General features: G+C 55.8%; 1 protein-coding gene across 3 annotated transcripts in view; it reads right to left on the minus strand.

Moving 5' to 3' along the window:
• The window catches only part of bcam (basal cell adhesion molecule (Lutheran blood group)), a 31,857-nt gene extending 12,383 nt beyond the window's left edge, over nucleotides 1-19,474 (minus strand). For 2 of the 3 annotated variants that reach the window (XM_078094421.1, XM_078094419.1), the window contains exon 1: nucleotides 19,019-19,473. In XM_078094421.1, coding sequence (XP_077950547.1) covers nucleotides 19,019-19,067 — 49 coding nt within the window. In that variant the 5' untranslated portion in view covers nucleotides 19,068-19,473. Of the gene's footprint in view, nucleotides 1-19,018 lie in introns of all 3 variants that reach the window. The other variant, XM_078094420.1, reaches the window with a different exon arrangement.
• Between the last annotated feature and the right edge of the window lie 241 nt (nucleotides 19,475-19,715).

Consider the following 19,715-nt stretch of genomic DNA (forward strand, 5'->3'; position numbering starts at 1 on the left):
TCCCGGGAAACCCGTGACCAGCTGTTTATTTACGGGCGGATCCGTCCTCGGTCCCGTAAATCTCAACCAGTCAAAGGCCTCCATTGTGCTCCCAAGATGCTATCTGGGCCTCTAATTGGAGTCAAACGAAATAACACCTTTGTTGGTGGAGCAGGAAGCTCGGCTGTTTCCATGTATCTCATCAGGGTTGTGTTTGGTGTCGGCGTGTCGGGCGTCCTGATTAAAGGGGAGACAGCGGCGTCCCGGATGTGCAGACGCCACCCGCTAAGCCCTCGGCCCGCTACCACAGGATATGAGGGATGGGGGGGGGGGGAGGGCGGTCCGTCTTCCTGTCAGGGCTTGTACTGGTCTACCGCCGGAGTAGAAGTCAAATTTACACCTGGGACCCTGCAGCTACACACACACACACACACACACACACACACACACACACACACACACACAGCTTGAGTCTAGCGGAGGAGACGATGTTTCACCACTTTGGTTATTTACTGGTTTACTGACAAAGGACGGACGCATTTGTTTCATAAGAAGCGTTTTAGCTTTTTACTGTTTTCATTCATCCGCGGTGGTGAGATGGTGAAGTTTTAAATGGTGAAGTTTCCGATCGGCACTTTGATCGCGTTTTAACTCCATCAGGATTCACGAGCTGAACTTTTCGTGAAGTGACTACAGAGGCAGAGGAACGACGACGAAGGACACGAGGTTTAGAGGAGGACAAATGTTCCCGGGTGGGAGAGGGAGGCGTGCAGGGGGGGGGGGGGGGGGTGATGTAAGGCTACGCATCACACCGCGTTAGCATGTTAGCATCGGCTTCCTGCTCAGTGCAATTATTTGCATTGTTACTTAATTCTGCAGGTTTCAATGAATGCGCAGCGGGTGTGTGTGTGCGCTTCTTTGTGTATCAAAGTGTCTGTTGTGTTAGAGAAGTCACAGTGTGCGCGGTTGTGACAGATAAATCACACCTCTCCTGGTGTGTGTGTGTGTGTGTGTGTGTCTCACGGCAGTTTAGGGGCCCAAGACAAACAGTTTGAAGTGGGCCACAAGCTCCGGCCCTCACACACTCCTTTGTCTCCCAGGAGACTCCCCCTCGCCGGTCCCGTCGCCTCGGCAACGGGGTGAGAAGTCAGCCCCATTTAAACTGGAGAGTTTAGGGCTTCGAGTGTGTGTGTGTGTGTGTGTGTGTATTGAGGGGGGGGGACGAGGACGAGGACGGATGGTAGGAGGACACGGGAGGACTGGATTTGTGGTGCTGACGCGGCGTCCCGCGCTCCGCTCGAAAGAACGAAACAAAACAAAGCCAAGACGTCTCATGAGGAGATTAAAAACGGAGGCTGGTGAGTTTTAGTGCTGAGCAAGAGCTTCTGGGAAAGTAGCTTTGAGACATTGTCTCTCGCTCGTATTCTGGAAGCTTCCGTCCCCCATTAGAGTTGGCCGAGTGAAATTGAAATCATTCGTCACAAAGAATATCGGGGGCCATTTACAAAGCTAATATCTTTAAGCTGACACAATCTGGACCCAATATATGTGACTCCATTAACGGCGAGTTAGCGAGACAGTGGCCAGAGTCCTGCTCCCATTAGAGGGCCCTTCGGGGTCCGAACACAGTAACAAAGAGGGGGGGGGGGGAAAAAAAAAACCCAAGGCCGACAGGATCGGATAAAAATATCAAGAGGAATTTCATTACTATTGAAATCAAAGGACACAAACCAGAGTGTGTTGGCCAATTACCGCTCTGTGGCTCCTCCTGGCTGCCTTTCATTTTCAGAGGGAACTCAATTTGGCGAAAGGGAGAAAGGAGCCTGTGTGTGTGTGTGTGTGTGTGTGTGTGTGTGTGTGTGTGTGTCCCGATCGACTGAGGAAGGAGAATCTGTGGATGTCACTGAGGGGGCAGAGATGAGAAAAGGTGTTAATATTTAATGTTTCAGGGCCCCTGAATCTGGGCCTCCTTCCCTTCCTCCTTCCACCCCTCTTCGCCTCAGGCTCTCCAATTAGCACAGCCCGTCCTTTATTCCACCTCCGAGTCCCTCCTTCCAGAAAACGGCCCTCGGCGAAAAAAAAACCCCCAAAAAAACGTTGAAGCAGGAGAGAAGCAGCAACGGAGGGACGGGCTCGCGGCGAGAAAAGGAGCGAGTTTTGAGCTGATGCCGATGAAAAGTTCTGACGAGGGTCACGCGGGAGGAAAGCGGCCGACGCGGGAAGGAGCATCAAACCCAGAGGACGGGGAAGTAGACGTGGAGCGAGCGAAGGAGAGGGAGTTCATTTCCACGGTGAGATGCGACGTTCGGCCGAGGCCGCGTGTTGCCGCCGATGTCGCCATTATCGTCCATAATGGGGTCCTGACGAGGGTCTTCAGTGACGATGGAAGCAGTAAAGATTGTAAATTCTTCTGAGGGAAGGGGCGGGCCTTAAAGGAGGACGGACGGACGGACGGCGAACTGGTTGATTGTTGGATTTTATTTTCTGATGATCCAGCGAAGCTCCAGAGAAGAAGAACTGCCTCCCACCACGTTGTCTTCCTTCCTCCCGCGCGCGTCACGTGGCCGCAGCTCGCGCCGCGATTGGCGGGACATCCGGCGGCGCACAGCAAAGGTCGTTTCACATCGTGAAAATGTCAAAATGAGACACTTGCAGAGGGATGGGGGGGGGGCGAGGAGAGCTGACTCAGGGTATAAATAAAGGGAGAGACATTAAGGCCTACAGCTAATCTCACTAAAAGGGTCACGACAAAGTGCTGCCGACCCCCCCGAATCAATTCATTCCAGCAAGTCATTTCCTCGGCCACTGCTGCATGTACCGTAGCTCTTCTGCCTAATTTACTGTAATAAACGAGCCAGCGGAGTGTGCGCATTGTTGTGGTGCGTGTGTGTGTCTTTGAGGACACAATGTTTGATTAAGATAGAATAAGCACACACAGACACTGGCTTCAGACGGGGGAAATAGAGTGTAAGATTAGTTGTAAGGTGAGCAAAAGGTGAACGCGGGCAAACGTGTGTCACCGGGGGTCTCAAATTTCTGCACGCACACACACACGCACACACACACACGCACACGCAGAGTGAAGGCTGAAACATGCCGTCCTGCCAACTCGTGTGTATTTTACGGCGATGAGTCCAGGGATGAATGTCTCAAGCTCTGCTTACAGTAACCTATTTACAGTACAAACACACCTGGCTGGCCTTCATATCTCAACAGCTCCATCCGTCCGCCCCCCCCCCCCCCCCCCCCACCCGCACTCGCCTCCACCCCCCCACACCCCCACTCGGCCTGCATTGTGGCACCCAGGTGTCTGCTTGGCCTGACAAAGGGCCCGCCCCCGCGGCTTATCCACACAAGGCACAAGCTGAGGTAAACAGAGAGGGGGGGGGAGGGTAACAGAGGGGGGGGGCGACGGGCAAACAACACCGAGATGCCGCCGCCGCCCGCTTCCCGCCGGTCACGCTGACATTGGGCCGCTGTGTGAACAGAAAACAGACCCGGGGTGGTTTCGGGGTGAGAGGGCAGCTCTGGGCGTTCATGTCACTTACTGGACATATTTATTAAAACTCAAGAGGTGGTGTGATGGAGGCGGTGTTTTCACAGCATGTTCCAGTGTCCACACTTCTCCACCTTTGCATGAATAGAAATAAAAGCGCATTTGTTGGCGTGTTTCGCTCCACTGGAGTAGAATGGCGGTGGCAGTGCCGAGCAGCACTCTGCCCGTCCTGGTTAGCGGCGGCCCTCCCTTCGCTGCTAATGAGCCTTCGTTTTGGCAGAAGAGGGAGGAAAGCCAGAGAGGCGAACGCCGCTTCCACCACTTCAGCTGACAGCAGTTGCCTCTCGAAGCGCTCTCCTAACGCCCACGTGGGACGCCGCGAGAGGCCTGGAATAGGTTGGAAGATGGCGGAGCAAATGGAGATCCACTCTTCCTATTAGCCTCCATTATCCAGAAGCATCGTTTCTGCTGTGTGTGCGTTTGCGTGCGCGATGGCGCCCCTTCCGCCTCGGCTCGGCTCGCATGCACAGATCGGTGGACCGCCAGAGAGAATTGCCGCCTCATTGTGCCCGAGCTGAAATACGAGCGCGCTGGCTGAATAAAGGGGGTCTTACAAGGGGGTGAGGGCGCTCCTTAGGGGGGCCGGGCAGCCGGGCGTGACAAGCCGGTGCCGCTGTAATGAGATAACAGGCCACTGGAGTACGCGTTGACTTGTCCCTCCATTCTCTCCTTTCTCTGCAGCGCTTATCCCCCTTTTCTTATCCGTGCATTGCTCCAATCTTTTTTTTTTTCCGGCCCCCACCGGCGCTCAGCGGGCTGGTAAAGCCTGCGTGCGAGGGGCAGATAGCGGGACGGGGGAGGGCGGCGTGGACACAGAGAGCGTGGAAATGAGACCCTGACAGGATCGATCGGGGTCCGCGAGGTCGACGAGGACAACGGGACAACCGTTTTTGTTTGGACTGGGAGGACAGAATGAGTCACTGCCTCCGGATCAAAACCCACGGAATTACCCCTGCACCTGCCCCCCCCCCCCCCCCCTCCCCCCCCTCTCTCTTGTTCAAACGGCCTCACAGTGTCGACAGCGGCCGGTTGGCGGCACGAACAAAAAGTGGGAATATGTGACTAACGTGCTGCTCCTCGGGTGAATCGTGGCCCTTAAATCAGCTCGTCGTGCTCGGGCGGCTTCGCAGACGCGATTCTATCTGGGGGTCGTGAGCCGTCGGCCCGCCGCCGCCGCCGCCGCGCCTTATCCACGCTCGCTGTCCCAAAACAGCGTTTAAGCCGGAGATTTAGAACGCTCTGTCTGGCCCTAAATCTTAAGTCCCCCCCGCCCGGCATACCTCATGCACGGCCCGACCCCCCCCCCCCCCCCTTTGCCCACCCGTGTTCCGTCCAGCCCTACCTTATACCCTCCCCCCCCCCACACACTTTCGGGCCTTTTTTTTTTTCCCTATTACGGCGGATTAGCTCAGAATGCTTGGACGAGCTTCAGCAAGGCGGGGGCACAAAGTCACACATCAACACACACACAATCGCTGGCGCTGGCAGATACGGTCACAAGCCCCACTGGCACGGACACATGGGGCCTTCTGGAGAGCACGCACACACACACACACACACACACACACACACACACACACATTTACACAGCGGGCCCAGACTCTGAAACAGAGTGAAAGGTGCAGAATCCAAACCAAAGCCTCTATTAATCCCCTGATCCCTCTGAGATAGAACAATTCAGAGTTAATTACTATTCTCCGGCATTCCTCTCTTTGATTTCTAAATCCAGTAAACTCCCGTTTCTCCCGTCGGAGTAGATCGTCTGCTGCGGAGCCGTCTCCCCGTCTGTCCTGGGTTCCTCCCCTGCTGCTCCCCTTGGCACACTCTTACCTGACGCTGTGAGATGACGGGTAATATATTGTTCGGAGCAGTGGTTCCACCACCACCCCTCAACGACAAGCCGGCGACCCAAATCGAGGAACATTCTCAAATGGATTGAGGCAGAATACGTATGCCGAGTTTAATGAAAAAGCAAAACGGCCGGCTGCTAATTCTAATTTTTATTTTCCCCAGTCAAAGGCCCGCGACCCATTAAGAACACCAGTTGAGAACCGCTGGTTTACAGCGCTCTGAATTCAACACACACGGTGTGCGGGTCTCGGCGGCAGCTGACGCACAGTCTGAAGCTTGTGTCGTTCCGGGTTGGAGTTTTTGGAACCACGGTGGGGTTTAATTAGCGTGGAGAGGGACCACGTGGCCCGGCCGGGTCCTGCCGGGACCCGTCAACCAGGAGGAAAACCCGCCGGGCTGCTGTATTTATAGACACAGATGCACTCATCTGTATGCAGACGGCTTCCTCAGACGTCTCGACCTGATAGCAGATCGCCATCGCCGCCGAGAGAGAGCGTCCCGCATCACAACGCTTTATCTCCTGCGTCTCGCGGTAGTTTTGTTGACTGTTGGACGGGACGTATTTCACGCAGGGGGGAGGGGAGGGGGGGGGGGGGGGGTGAATGCATTCCCACTGGGGAGTTTCTATTTTCTGCACCAACACCTGGAGACAGTCGGGCAGATAAGCCGGAGACGAGCAGATAGTGAGACTCTGGCCCGTACATGGCTGGGCCGAGGAGACACACACACACACACACACACACACGCACACGCACACGCACGCATATTTCAAATATCGCTCAGCATATGGAAAGAGCCAGCGCACAAATCACGAGTGGCATGCAGCTCGCGTGTGATGCGCGCATATTTTAAGGTAAACGCGAGGGAATATGAGCCAGCATTCCTGGCTAACACGGCACACCTGTCCTCCCCCATTGTCCCCCGTTGCGGGGGGGGGCACTAAACAGCTGATCCATCGGGCCTTTCTTTACCCTCCACGCACCCTCTTTTGATCCGTTTCCATGTGGGGAGCAGTGCTTTTTAAATAAAAGGAGTAGTGGTCGGTCTGCGCTCCGGAGGGGGGGGGGGGCGGGTGTTACCACGGTAACAGACGGAGGTTATTGTTGGGAGCCAGACAGGCGTTATTGTTCAAAGTGGGGGAGCATGGGGCAGGAGGGGGGTAGGTCAGGGATTGGAGGCCGGGGGGGGGGGTAACTAAAGCCGCGGGTAGGCGGGGCTACACAGGTGGGTCACATTATTATTGATTGCCTGACATTATGCGGACAGCGGGGGGAGTCCGCGGAGACGGACGAATAAATTGCGGCTCGGACATCAAAGCCGGGCTGCCGACAGGGAGCCCGCGGGGACGGGGAGGCGCCCGCGGCGGGTTGGACACGGACGCAGGGGACGCACAATGAGCCGCGTCCTCCAGTTACCTGGTGACACGAGAGGCCTGCGAGAGGAGAGCTGGAAAATGACAGAATGAAAGCAAAGGAAATGTCAGCCGTGAATAATTTCATTCCCAAGCGTGGATTCGTTTAGATGAAGCCATATTTCCATTTTATTTTTTTGTTGAATAAATAAAATGTCCAACGCGTTTACACGTCGAGGCTCAGCGGAGACCTTCAGGTGCAGGTGCAGAATTCCAATCCTCATAAAACGGGGACCGGCTTCCCACCGGGCGCCGTTTTTCACATTGACGCTTCGTCAAATCATCATTCATTCATTGCTCGGGTGGTTTTGTGATTAGAAAGTAAATTGGACACAACGGATGAGACAAAAAGGGAAAATACAAATTTGGAGTGAATCAGGGGGACACTCGCCACACGCGGCGAAACGGAAAACAACCACTGGCGGGAGAACAAAGTCGTCCATCACGAGCTCACGAGCCGCCACCGGCTGCTAAGTGATTGACTCGTCCCGTGCAGATGCTATCGGCTAAGCTAACTGGAGCCGGGTGATAATATCTGGAATGTGTGAAACCCGAGAGAACACAAAAAACAACACGCGCCCCGACCTGCACGGTCCTGTGACTCCGGGAGACGGAAGGTAGACACACCGTGTGCTGATGAAGAGGAAGGAGAGGAGGGTGGAGGGAGGGAGGGAGGGGGGAGGGGGGGCAGGTAAGACCTGGAGGGTTTTGCATGACGAGACGGCAAAGTCGAAAAAAAACAAACAGACAAAAGCAGCGGGACGTCGTCATGGACGGCGAAAGAGACAAAGACAAGTAACGCGAGGATGCGGGGAGGGGCGGGGGGGAGGTCAGACGTTGTGGTGGAGGGAAAAATGCCTCAGCCACATTGTTCTCCCCCCCCCTCCCTCCCTCCCTCTCCCTCTTTTCCCAAAACTTCCTCCGCTCACACGGTGCCGTGTCCTCCTTTCTCAGGAGAAAACACGGCCAAATGAAAATACCACCAAGGCCTCCCCTCCTTTTGAAGCGTCCGCGGCGAAGGTCACGCGCCGGCCTCCCGTGAGATCTGCGCGCAGTCGCAACGATCCACGGCGCTTCGGATAAAGCAAATGTCAAACGCCGCCGCCTTTCCTTGGTGCGCGACCGGTTAACCACCATTAAGCACGTGACGGGTCCGGCTTTTCCTCTTGATGCCGTCCGGGTGGTCGTACGTTTAGATTAGTTACAACAACAGCATCGGATTCAACGCCGGCCACAGACAGAGAAAAGGAAATCCTTCACCGTTCAGTCAGGGCAGCTCAGAAAAGCAGCGCGGTGACATGAAGATTGAGTCTGACAGGCAGAGATAACAAGGATACCAGACGCTGATAGGAATGGGGGGGGGGGTGGACTGGCATGAGGGTACAATGTGGACGGCCAGCATACCAGAATCAAAGCCCGCAGAAGGAGTGCGTCCTTTAATCGTGCCACAGAGGGTGCGTTCCATCGCGGTGACAGGGCCTCCGTTTATCCACGCCAGCCGTGAAACATGTGTTACTCACATAGCAATAAGTACAGTGCAGCGTTGTTTTTCGCCCACACACACACACACACACACACACGCGCACGCCTGCGTGGGCGTTTGCAGGAGCAGACGGTCCCAGGTAGGCGTCGCGTCGGGCTCTTTGTGTTCCATCATGTAGAAAACAGGACACCACACTGTGCAAAACTACAGCAGGGCGCTTGAGTGTGCGTATCTTTGCTTCAGCTATCAGCACCACCAGCACCACCACCACCACCTGGCACCGTATCACCCACCTCCTCCATCTCCAGGCATGTGGTAATAACCCACAGACGTTTGAGCAAACGCAGGTATCGGGAGGGGGGGTCAGCAGAAGAAAGAGACGAGGAGGGAAATGGGATGAAAGTGGGCCAGAAGGGGCGGAGTTATCGTCCTGAGCCAGTTAAAATAAGAAGAATATAAGATATATAACGTACACGCCTGCCAGCATGTGACGCCAGGAAGGCAAGTCATTGAAAAACATTTCATTTCAAATGTAACAAAAGGGGACCGAGAGAAAGAAATGAAAAAGGGGGGAAGGAGGCGGCTGAAATGAAACGCATCCCGTGTGTCACGTCTGTGATCATTGGAGTGAATATTCAAAGCCTTCATCACAGGGGAGGGGGGATGGAAAGACGGGCGGAAGAGGACGGGGATAAAAGCGGACGCGATACTATTGAACTTGTTTCAACTGGATGCACTCAAAGGCGGCGGCGGCAGCGGCGGCTGGACCTCCCGCCAGCGCCATTGATTCATTATTCACATTATTCATCATATCACCGTGTCCTCAATCGCAGGCCGCTGCATGAGAGAGACGCTTCTCTTAATCGGTTCATCAAGGGCCCAGGTGATATGACCATGAGTAAGTAAGAATGGTTTCGCTGTTATGATGTCACCGATGCGAGTGTCCCACCAGATGTCCCCGGGGACGCCTCGTCTTTCTTTAATAGCCGGGTTAGAGTTGCACGCATTCTGCGAGCCGGCCCCGGGGCCCCTCGGGCTAATTCTGACATTTATGGTGGGAAAGGTGTTTGGGAAAGGTTTGCAGAGGAGGGCAGAAAGGCATGCTGCTGCAGGAGAAGGGGAAAGGACAGGACGGGATGGGGGGGGGGGGGGGGGGAGCTGGGGAATGTTAAAAGACACGTAAGCCAAATGACAGGAGACGTGGACGGAGCTGCAGGACTGTCCCGTGACCTTAACCCTCAAGAGGGAGCTCGGGGCGGGACGCCTGTGATGGAGGGCAGGCAGACGGGACGGGGGGAGCAACAGAAGCACAGATCTGTGGTCACGTGTCCCACCGACTGGCTGCCTCAAGTGAGTACGAGTAAGTGAAGTACGATTCACGTTAAAAATTCACTTTCTCTGTCCTTGGTCCTTAATGGTGGAATTAGGTCTCTGAAGACACCAGGACCACAGAGAGCCTTCACATCTTCAGACTAAAGACCTCTTCAGACTCTACCTCCACTAACACACTAACTAACTGTAGCACTTAACTTGTTCGCCACTATAGCAGATTGTAAATTGGCTTATTTGAGGAAACGTTCTTGTTTCTCGCTCTTCTGAGTTTGTGTTTGTGGTTGAAATGCACTTTATTGTAAGTCGCTTTGGATAAAAGCGTCAGCTAAATGACACGTGGTGTAAAAAACAGCAGGCGACACCCCGAATGTTTCTCTCGGTTTTCTCCTCTGTGGCACTCAAACCTAAAAAAAAAACCCAATGGCCCTCACCCGCCGCCAAAAAACAGCAGATTTCTGCCATTTGAACTCCTCTCGCCGCCCACGTTCACAATACTGGTGGTGGGAAAACAGCCGCTAGCGGCTTCTGTGTTTATCTGATAAACGGCTTCATTTGGGATCGCGGCGCGGCATCCAAACCAGCTGCCACGCGCAAACAGAATCGCGGCGCTGCGTGTCGCCGCGACCGGCTAGCGCGGTACCCGGGAGCACCCGTGGACTCCGGCTGGCTCCAGCTGATAGGGGCCAATCGCTCGGACATCGTCCCGTGTTTGTACTGGAAGCTTTGGCCGCCCTCTGTGAGTCAACTGACTGATAATCCACAGCGGCGGCGGCGGGAACAGACCGACAACAAACAAGGGAAACGAAACAGAGAGCGAGGGAGATGTGGCGAGAGACACGAAACGAGGGAACAGGGGGAATTCAGAGAGACTAACGGGGTGTGGGAGACGGTGTCAGGAGACGGTGGAAGGGTGAGGAGGCGGCGGCGGCGGAAGGGAGGAAAATGAGGCCACGCGGAGGAAAGAAGACCACGCCGTGCTGCAGGTGAACGCGTGCAACGCGACCCGACGCCGCCATTCCCTTTGTCCCGCTACAACATGCCAACCCTCCTCCCCAAAGGGAGCCGGGGGAGAGATAAGGGAAGAAAGGCCGAGGCGCAGTGTGGGAGGGGGGGGACACAACGTCCTGTTCGGATACTCGGATACAGCCGAAGCGACGGAGGAGAGGACAGACAAGTCTGCCATTGTTCGGCTGTCGCCGTGAGGCTCAAACGCCAAGTGAAGCCTCCTCACTTTTATCAGAATATAACTTATTTAATCATCGTTTTATGACGTGAGAAACAGCGCCCCCTCTAAATGGTGCGTGGTGAATGAGGGGTACTGCGCTCTGTGGTCACAGCAGCTCCGAGTTAAATCAGGCGGCCGGTCCGACACCAGAACCGGAGCTCCGTCCTGAGAGGAACAAAGGTCACCAGGTCACCAGACTTTCAACGGGCAAAATCAGAACTTAAGACGTAAGAGTCGCGTTTGACGTGGACGTAAAAACGTAACGGCTTCTGATTGAGTGTGTGAATGAATTCGCATCTTTCCTGATGCCACTGCTCAAACTGCACAGGCTAGCACGTAGCATCTCTCCCCGATCTACCCGTGGCGTTAGCATTAGCATCGGGGGGTCACTGGAGCGTTTGACTCGTTGGTTCGCACCGTCATGCCGATGGTGCGCCGGGTTTCCGACGCCCTCCCGAACCGTTGCACCAACTGCCACTGCAGAGGTGCCAAACGGACACCCACGCACACACCCACGCACACACACACACACACCCACGGCAACAGATGGGGCGAGGTGGGGCGCGTGGGTGGGTGCAGAGCTACCGTAAAGGGTGCAGGCAGCGGGTGGGAGGTTTTCCGTTGGCTGCCTTCAACTTGCCAACTTCCTTGCCAAAGCAGAAGACGCTCCAATCCCGACAGCCGGGCATCGAAAAGCACCAGCTGGTGCCCCAGAGTACCACGACCACGGCGGCGCCATATGACACGCTGCCGCATGGGGGGGGGGGGGGGGGGAGGAGGCCGCCACCAATGTGAGACAAGGGGCCAAACAGGGACAATCACAATAAAGCTTGTCCTCCAATTTATTTGCCAAAATAAAAGGGAATTTAACGAGAGAGGGGGTGCCAGGCACGTGAATGTGAGGCCCCCCCGGGCCCCCCCGGGGGGCAGGGATGGACTCCACCGCTGTCCCGTCACCAGCTGGTACCGCCATCATTACACACACACACACACACACACACCTATTTATAACCCCCGTAAATCCAGATTCCAGTTCATGTCGGGGTTGAAGTAAATGTTCACGTGGTCCTGACCGCTCAAACTGACGGGGGCCCACACACACAGCCCGGTCCTGCCCCCCCCCCACACACACCCGTGGCCAGTTCGTTAGTTTGTCACACACCCCCACACACGCTGCAGTGTTAGTTCACTTAATAGGGTTTGCATTCCAGACACACATTCAAATACCCAGACCCGCTTTCCCACAAGTGTGTAGATGCAAGCAAACAAACACACAAACACACACGTGGTGATTTTAAAGCACCTGCATGAAGGCATCCATGCTTTTTTTTAAGGGTCGGAGAGAACAAACCACCAAGAGTTAGTGGGGCTCCTCGGCGCGCTGCCCTCCTTACTTTCCCTTTCTTCTCTCTCTGCTGTGCCGATACTCGGCCCGGCAGTAATACCTGCATTCCGCCCTCTCAAACAATGCAGCCTTGTTTCGGGTGCAGGGACAAAAGGAGCTGGCTGAAAAAGTGGGTCCAAAAAGGTGCCGCGGTGAGGAGTCCCACGGCGGCGGCGGCGGAATGCACTCGGCACTGGAGCGGCCTCCAGCACCGGAGGCCAATCCGCGAAGAAAACAGGTGACATCGCTCAAGTAGGCGACTGGTGAGCTGATGCAGACTATATCGTCCCAGGAAGCAGGATCCTCCGTTGGGCCACCGGTGACCTTCAGCGGTGACGTCGCGTGATGGAGGATTACACAACGTGGTCCAAACTACAGTCCGTCGATCACAACAGGCAACTAGAAATGAATTGGCTGGTTATTTCTTGGGTTGTGTGTGTTACTTGTAGTCCACTTCGCTTCATCTTTGTTAATGGAATCTTTTGGGGGGTTAATGAGTGTTCGATGGGTGGAAGACACTTGAATGGTTTATAGGAGACTGGGATTTTTAGTATTTGGTATTTTGACATTTCATTTCCACCAAACAATGAATTTAAAGTGATCATATAAGCAGAGAAATCAATAACAACTCATCCTTATTTGCAGCCGAAGTCAAAAGTAATTAAGCCAAGCGAGTTGAAATTCAATATTCTTCCACTTTCATTCATTTTTCATTTGCTAAAATAATTCTTTTCACATAATGGAATTGATTTCTAGTCGTAAGTAGACGTGAGACGTAATGAAAAACAGTGACATACTGAGAGCCCTCCCCCCCGTCTCCCCCTCTCCTCCCTCTGCCTGTCCCCCTTTGTCAGGCCTTATTATTGAACACGTGTCCTCTCTGCCCCGGCCATTAACCAGCCCAACCCTCACACACTGCTTTCAATGCACACGCACACACACACACACACACACACACACACACACACACACACACACACGGCTAATTGACATGTGCGCCGTTCATCGTTCCCCACAGAGACGAATCCCAAAGTGTGTTTGCGTGGGATGTGAGCGGGGAACGGAATCAAAGAGGGTCCTCCGAGCGGCCTGTCCAGGACCTCTCATCGCCCCTCAGACCCCCGCCCCACCCTCCGTCTCCGACGCCGCCGCGTGGCTTCTGCCTGATCATCATCATCGCGTACGAATGATTGTCGAGTAAATCCCGTCTTGCTGCTGCGACCAGGACCGAGTGCCAGGCGCTCTCGTTGTAATGACTTTATCCCGTAATAACGGGAGGCTAAACGGGTTATGCCCCCCCCCCTGTACGTCCCACCGTATCCCCACAATAACCCTCCATCACGTTTGTTGTTCTGCAGATCGCACAGACGTGTAATTGGGAATCATTTAGCCTGATGGAGTCATAACCCAATTGAAAGCCATTGATTTGGGATTAAATATTCATATGTGCTTTTTTTTTTTTTTTTTTTCCTGCCAGGCTGAACGAAAGCGAAGCTGTGAAACTCGACTCGCTCAGAATTACCAGAAAGTGGAGACGACTGACAAAGACAAAACCCCTCTTATTGGATCACTGTTGGACAAACAGAACTCAGACTGTGAGTCTTCTGGGTTTCTCATTGTCATTAAACTCAAAAGGGGGGGGGGGGATTACCCGCAGAGCCACGAGGGATCGATTGGACAACGAGACGAGACGCGGGAGACGGATGGAGGGTGAGACACGGGAGAAGAAAGAACACTGCGATGAAAGGGATGATTTACGGAACGGGCGAATTTTAGGAAGAGACGTAACCAGCCGAACGCGACCCGGGGAGAACACCGACAGTCGCGGCGGGGCGAGAACGCGGCTCTTCTCTTGCAAAGTCAAGTTCACGCAGGCGGAGGAGAGACGGGAAAACAAAAGGAGGGTTTTGTCCTTTTGGCGAGTCCTGAAAACTGACACGGGATCAGTTCGGCGACGACACGCCGGCCCGCCTCTCCGGTGACGTGGGGCGGACGAAAACGCACAGAACACAAAGCTGAAAAGTGCACAACCGCCCCCCCACCTCCTCCTCCCCCCCATGAAGGATTAATGTCCCGTCTCTCAGGCCCCCACGGATCAGTTAAAGCAACACGATCTCATTGTCAAACACTGACCAGCCTCACTGGAGTGTTTAACCACCGCTGCTTAACCATTAACTAGATTAAAGCCGAAGGAGGAAGGAAGGGGGAGGAAGGAAGGGGGAGGGGGGGGTGGAGGGGGGGCAGGAATGTTATCTGATGGACGGGGATGGGATGAGTAGCTCCAGAGGTTTTCGGCCGTCCACACCCTTTACACACACACACACACACACACACACACACACACACACACACATGTGGGCCCTTTAGGCTGCAGGCTACAGTTAAAGTTAAAAACATGCCGAACATGCACCACCACCCCCCCCCACCCCCCCACACCAGAAAGGCGTGTGGAAAGACACCGTCTGAAAGACAGAAGTGGTAATGGAACCCAAGTGTGTGTGTGTGTGTGTGGGGGGGGGTGTGTGGGGGGGGGGGGGGGGGTCTTCGCTGGAGGGTTACATTCAACAACTGCTGCTGAGGCAACTGTTGAAGTCTGAAAAGCAACAGCTTGCGGGTCTCCCAGAGGACGCTCCGCCCGCCAACAGTCAGATGGAGGGTTTAGGGTCGGGGGGGGGGGGGGGGGGGGTTCGGGGGTTCGGGGGGTTTGGGGGTTCGGGGGGGGTGCAGGGTTTCCTCTCCCCTGCCAGGAAAATGATCTCCTTGGCAACGGATCCAGGCTTTTCCGTGACATTCCCCATTCCGAGCTGGCGTCCGTCAATCCGGACGTACTCCGCCCGTTTGATCCGCACTGCTGCCGTCTCCGCCCTCCTCTCCCCCCAACTCCTCTCCCCCCCCTCCCAGTCGCACGCTACGTGATTGATCAAAGCAGCCGGTCACCTAAAGGGGGGACGTGGCAATGCGGATCTGCACAGCGCCCGTCCTGCCGCTCGCCGTGTCCCCGCGCTGAGGGACGGGGACTCTTCGTCTTGCTGCGGCGCTAAATGGATTGGCAGCACTTAACCTCGTCCCTCTAGAAAGAGCTTTGTGAAATTGCAATTTTGCCGCGGCCCTCGATCGGCCTCGCCCACCATAGGCAGACGTCGGGGGGGACGAGGACGTCCATACAGAGACGCGGGGCCTCTTTTCCAAGGCTGCGTTTCGAAATTGCCCCCTCGCCGTCATCTTCCTCCCTCGAGAGGAGAACAACGCTGCGGCTTCACGGCAGTCGGCTGTGATCACCCCTCATCCCGTCTCCGCTTCCTCCCTTTCCTCCCGACTACTCCCGCTAATGAGACGCAAACCAATGAGACGGCTTCGTCTCCAAGGCCAGACGGGAGACCGGCAGAGACAGTCACCGCTCGGCAAAGTGAGGAACCGTGAACGTGCCCAGTGGGGGAGGAGGGCCAATTGGGTTTTTTTTTCTTCAATCTTCAAAAGTGGCCATAAATCTGGCTGTGTGGGTGGGGGTGGGGGGAGGGGGACGGGGGGCCATGAATGTGAACGGAGCCCCTCTCCCCGTTGCTGATGCTGTGCGGGGTTATTAACTGTGAACAATGCGGCGAAAAGCGCAGAGGGCAACAAGGTGAAGGGCTCAGAGAGAAAGAAAAACCCACTCGCAGCTCAAAGACAAAAAGACAGACAGAAGGCGGAGTCGAGGAGGGACGGACGGACGGAGGCGGAGTCGAGGAGGGACGGACGGACGGAGGCGGAGTCGAGGAGGGACGGACGGGCAAACACACCTTTGGTTTACGTATGAGCAGCCGGGGTAATCACAGCTTAGGCCGCAGTTCTTTTGAAGCTTTTTTGCGGGGATTCGAGGATGAAAACGCCTGGTGTGGGGGGGTTGGGGGGGGGTAGGTGATTTCAGGGTGAGATTAACCACCCGCATGCTGCCCGCCGTGTGCCGATGCCCCGATTGGCAACTTCACGCTGCCGGACGGGCACAATCCCTGTAGTCCAGCTCAATGACTGCCCGCCCCGAGCCAACCACAACGGGGCATTTATCTCATAGCGACTAATATTTAACTGCCCCCCCCCCACACCGTTTGCTTGGCCCTAGTCAGACCGCAGGAATGCACCCCCGGATGCGGGGGGGGGCGGACCCGGCTTTGCACCTTTTAACGGTGCCTCTTGATGGCGAGACGGAAGACGCATTGTGGCCCCTTGTTTGTACACGGATTACTGCCTGCGAGAGGGGGGCTTTTAAGGCGGGAGAGGGGGGGGGGGGGGGGCGTAGAATGTGCCGGGATCACACACACACGCAGACACACACACACACACACACGTTACAGCGCGAGCTGCGACGCGTCCCGAGGAATGCCGCTCATTCCGTCCCATCAGTCACACACATGAATGAATGAACCACCCCAATAATTGCAGCTCTTCCAGTCCTAGCCCCCCCCCCCCCCCCCCCCACCCCCCACCGGGGGCAAACACGGACTCGCTCTCCCCACAGCAGCCGCCGTCAATCTGTCACTCACCGCTGCATGAGCAGAGGTTTCCAGTGTGGTAACATCCCAATCCAGCAACGGGGGGGGCAGCACAGGTGTGCACGTTGCTATTTGCTGTGGGTGCGTTTCGGAATGCACACGTGTGCACGCTTGCAAGAGACCCGAACCAAGTGCCCCCCCCCCCCCCCCCCCCGCTGCCCCCTGTAAAAGAATTCCCCTTTAACTCCTCCAGGCTAAATGGCTCTTTTTCTGGCCTAATACCATAATAATTACACACGTCTCCAGGGGGTGCACTGTTGAAATGGCGCTGCCGGAGGGTGGGGGGGTGGAGGGGGGTGGGGGGGAATTAAAAGTGAGGAAATGACTGTGGGAATTAAAGTGGCCGTAGACAAAGAGGCCGACGCCGTGTGCGACACTTTAACACAACGCCGCTTGTCGCTGCGATTCTTTCCGCCGGCTCCCGACCACTTTGGAGTCTCTACTGGACTCATCCGACCTTTGTCCCTCGTCTTGTCTCCTAACTTTGTTCCTTTCATCCCCCAGAAGGAGGGGGGGGGGGGGGGGGCAGTGATATCGTTGGAGGGATTGTATTTCAACTTGAGTCCCTTTGTGCGTTGAAGAGGCTGCGGACGCCAGCGGCTGTGGTCCAACGTCCTCCGGCCAGCCCAGAGGAAGTCAGCTGATGAGACACGGCTTCCCGGCAGCGGGCCTGGATGAGCGGGTCAGAGGTCAGCGGCTCGGTCGGAGACGCGCGGAGCACCTCGGGGAGGGGGGGGGGGGGGGGGGGCGACACCCATGTGTCACAACGTCTTGCACAGATACGGGTGTCATGGGTCACGTGATTCCACGCTCAGAGGGGGGGGGGGGGGGGGACATAGTTGTGCGTGTGACCAGCGATTGTGAGAATGTGGGTCTGTGGGACAGAATCCCAGCGGGACACAAGCTGCGCCGCTATTATTAGACCAAAGCATGCGAGACCTACTGACTGACGAATTCAACATTTGTAGCTTCTAAAGGGGAGAAAACGACTTTCCTTCCAACACACTTCATCGGTAGGAGGGGGGAGGGAGGGGAGGGAGGGGGGGAGAGAGGGGAGGGGAGGCACCTGGAACTGATCCTTTAAATCAAAAGCACTGCGGCTGCACAGATCAACACGGCAGCCATCAATTACACGGGAACTTTTTAGAAGGCACCTGGAGGACAGACAGCACAACTGTGTCTGACGCCAGGCGGGACAGGTGTGGGGGGGGGGGGGGGCAGGAAGGGAGGGGGGGGGGGGTCGTTGCTTCTGTAAAAGCAGATCTGGACTGGTGCAGAGGCGGGAGGCGGAAGGAGAAGGAGGGGGGGGCTGATATACAGTACGTATAAAGAGCTTTACAGCAGAGGGAGGAGGGCAGCAATGCCCCCCTCCCTCCCTCCCCCCCTTCCTCCCCCCTTCCTCCCCCGCCCTTCAGCTCATCGGCTCCACTCGCGCGGCCTCTGCGCCGGACAGAATTAGACAAACTTTCACCAGAGGACCTCAGAGACGAATAGAAATCACACACACAGACACCAACAAGTCCGAGGAACAGAGCTGACGGAGGAAGATGGAGGAAGATGGAGCAAGAAACCGGGCCAATAATAAACGTGTCGCCTGGAGCACCGAGCGCCTCTTTGCTTTGACGGGGGGGATCATGTGGGGCTCCGATATAAATGGCTCGGGCTCTCTGGCAGCACCCAGGGGTGCCGGGGGGCGCGGGGGGCGCGCGCCCAGCGCGGGGCACGCGCATCGCACATCAAAGCGCTGGAGACCGAGACAGGCGGAACAAAAGGAAACGTTATTGGGAACTTTATTTTGTAGGGTTGTCTTTTAAAATACACACGAATTGCAAATTGCGGTTGTTTTATTTTGAATTTTGAAACAACAGCGCGCGGAGCGGAGACTCTGCCCCCCCCCCCCCTCGCCCTTAAAACATCCCGACAGCGGAGACCCACGGGGGGCACGGCCGGGTGGGTGAGGGGGGGACCGGGTTATTATTCGCCACTTTGACTAGTGTCAGAACAAACAAACCGACCCCCCCCCTCCCGCCCGGCAGTGCGCGCGCTCGGGTCCACCTGCTCCGCCGGCAGCAGGTCGCTCCGGACCCCCCAGCTACCGAATAAAGGGGCGAAGCAGAAGGTGGAGTAACGTAGAACCCGCAGCTTGAAGCCACAAAAACCACCAGCGGCGCGGCTACACTTTGCAAACTTACTCAGGGGCGGGGGGGGCGGGGGGGGCAGGGGGGGCATTTAGGGGCAAATGTAGCGGAAAGTATTAAAGGGAATTACCTTGATATGCGCAGAGCAGCAAGGTGCACGCGAGGAAGGTTCCGTCCATGGCGGCTTCTCCAACTTCTTCTTCTTCAGGGGAAAGTAAGTCACCGTGTTTGTGCTGCAGAGGAAGTCTGACTGCGACTCTTTCTTCTTCTTTCAAGTTGATGCTGCTGCTTCAGCGGCTCTCTCTCTCTCTCTCTCTCTCTCTCTCTCTCTCTCCCCCTCCCTATCTCTCTCTCTCTCTCTCTCTCTCTCTCTCTCTCTCTCTCTCTCTCTCTCTCTCTCCCTCTCTCTCTCTCTCTCTCTCTCTCCCTCTCTCTCTCTCTCTCTCTCCCCCTCCCTATCTCTCTCTCTCTCTCTCTCTCTCTCTCTCTCTCTCTCTCTCTCTCTCTCTCTCTCTCCCTCTCTCTCTCTCTCTCTCTCTCTCCCTCTCTCTCTCTCTCTCTCTCCCCCTCCCTCTCTCTCTCTCTCAGAAATCTGATGCTGGTGCAGTCTTCCTGGTTGATGTATTTGCACAAAAGGTGACCCCCCTCCCTCCCTCCCCACACACACACTACTCAACCCCTCCCCAATCTCTCTCTCTCTCTCTCTCTCTCTCTCTCTCTCTCTCTCTCGCTCAGTGAAAGAACTGACTAATCTCAGGTCCACTGGGGCCCGCAGGATTCTTAAAAGTGATTTTATTATGGGTCTCTCTCACTGCAGCACCCAAAAT

The sequence above is a fragment of the Gasterosteus aculeatus genome, chromosome 20 (assembly GCF_964276395.1).
Source record: "Gasterosteus aculeatus chromosome 20, fGasAcu3.hap1.1, whole genome shotgun sequence".
NCBI classification, from domain to species: Eukaryota; Metazoa; Chordata; class Actinopteri; order Perciformes; family Gasterosteidae; genus Gasterosteus; species Gasterosteus aculeatus.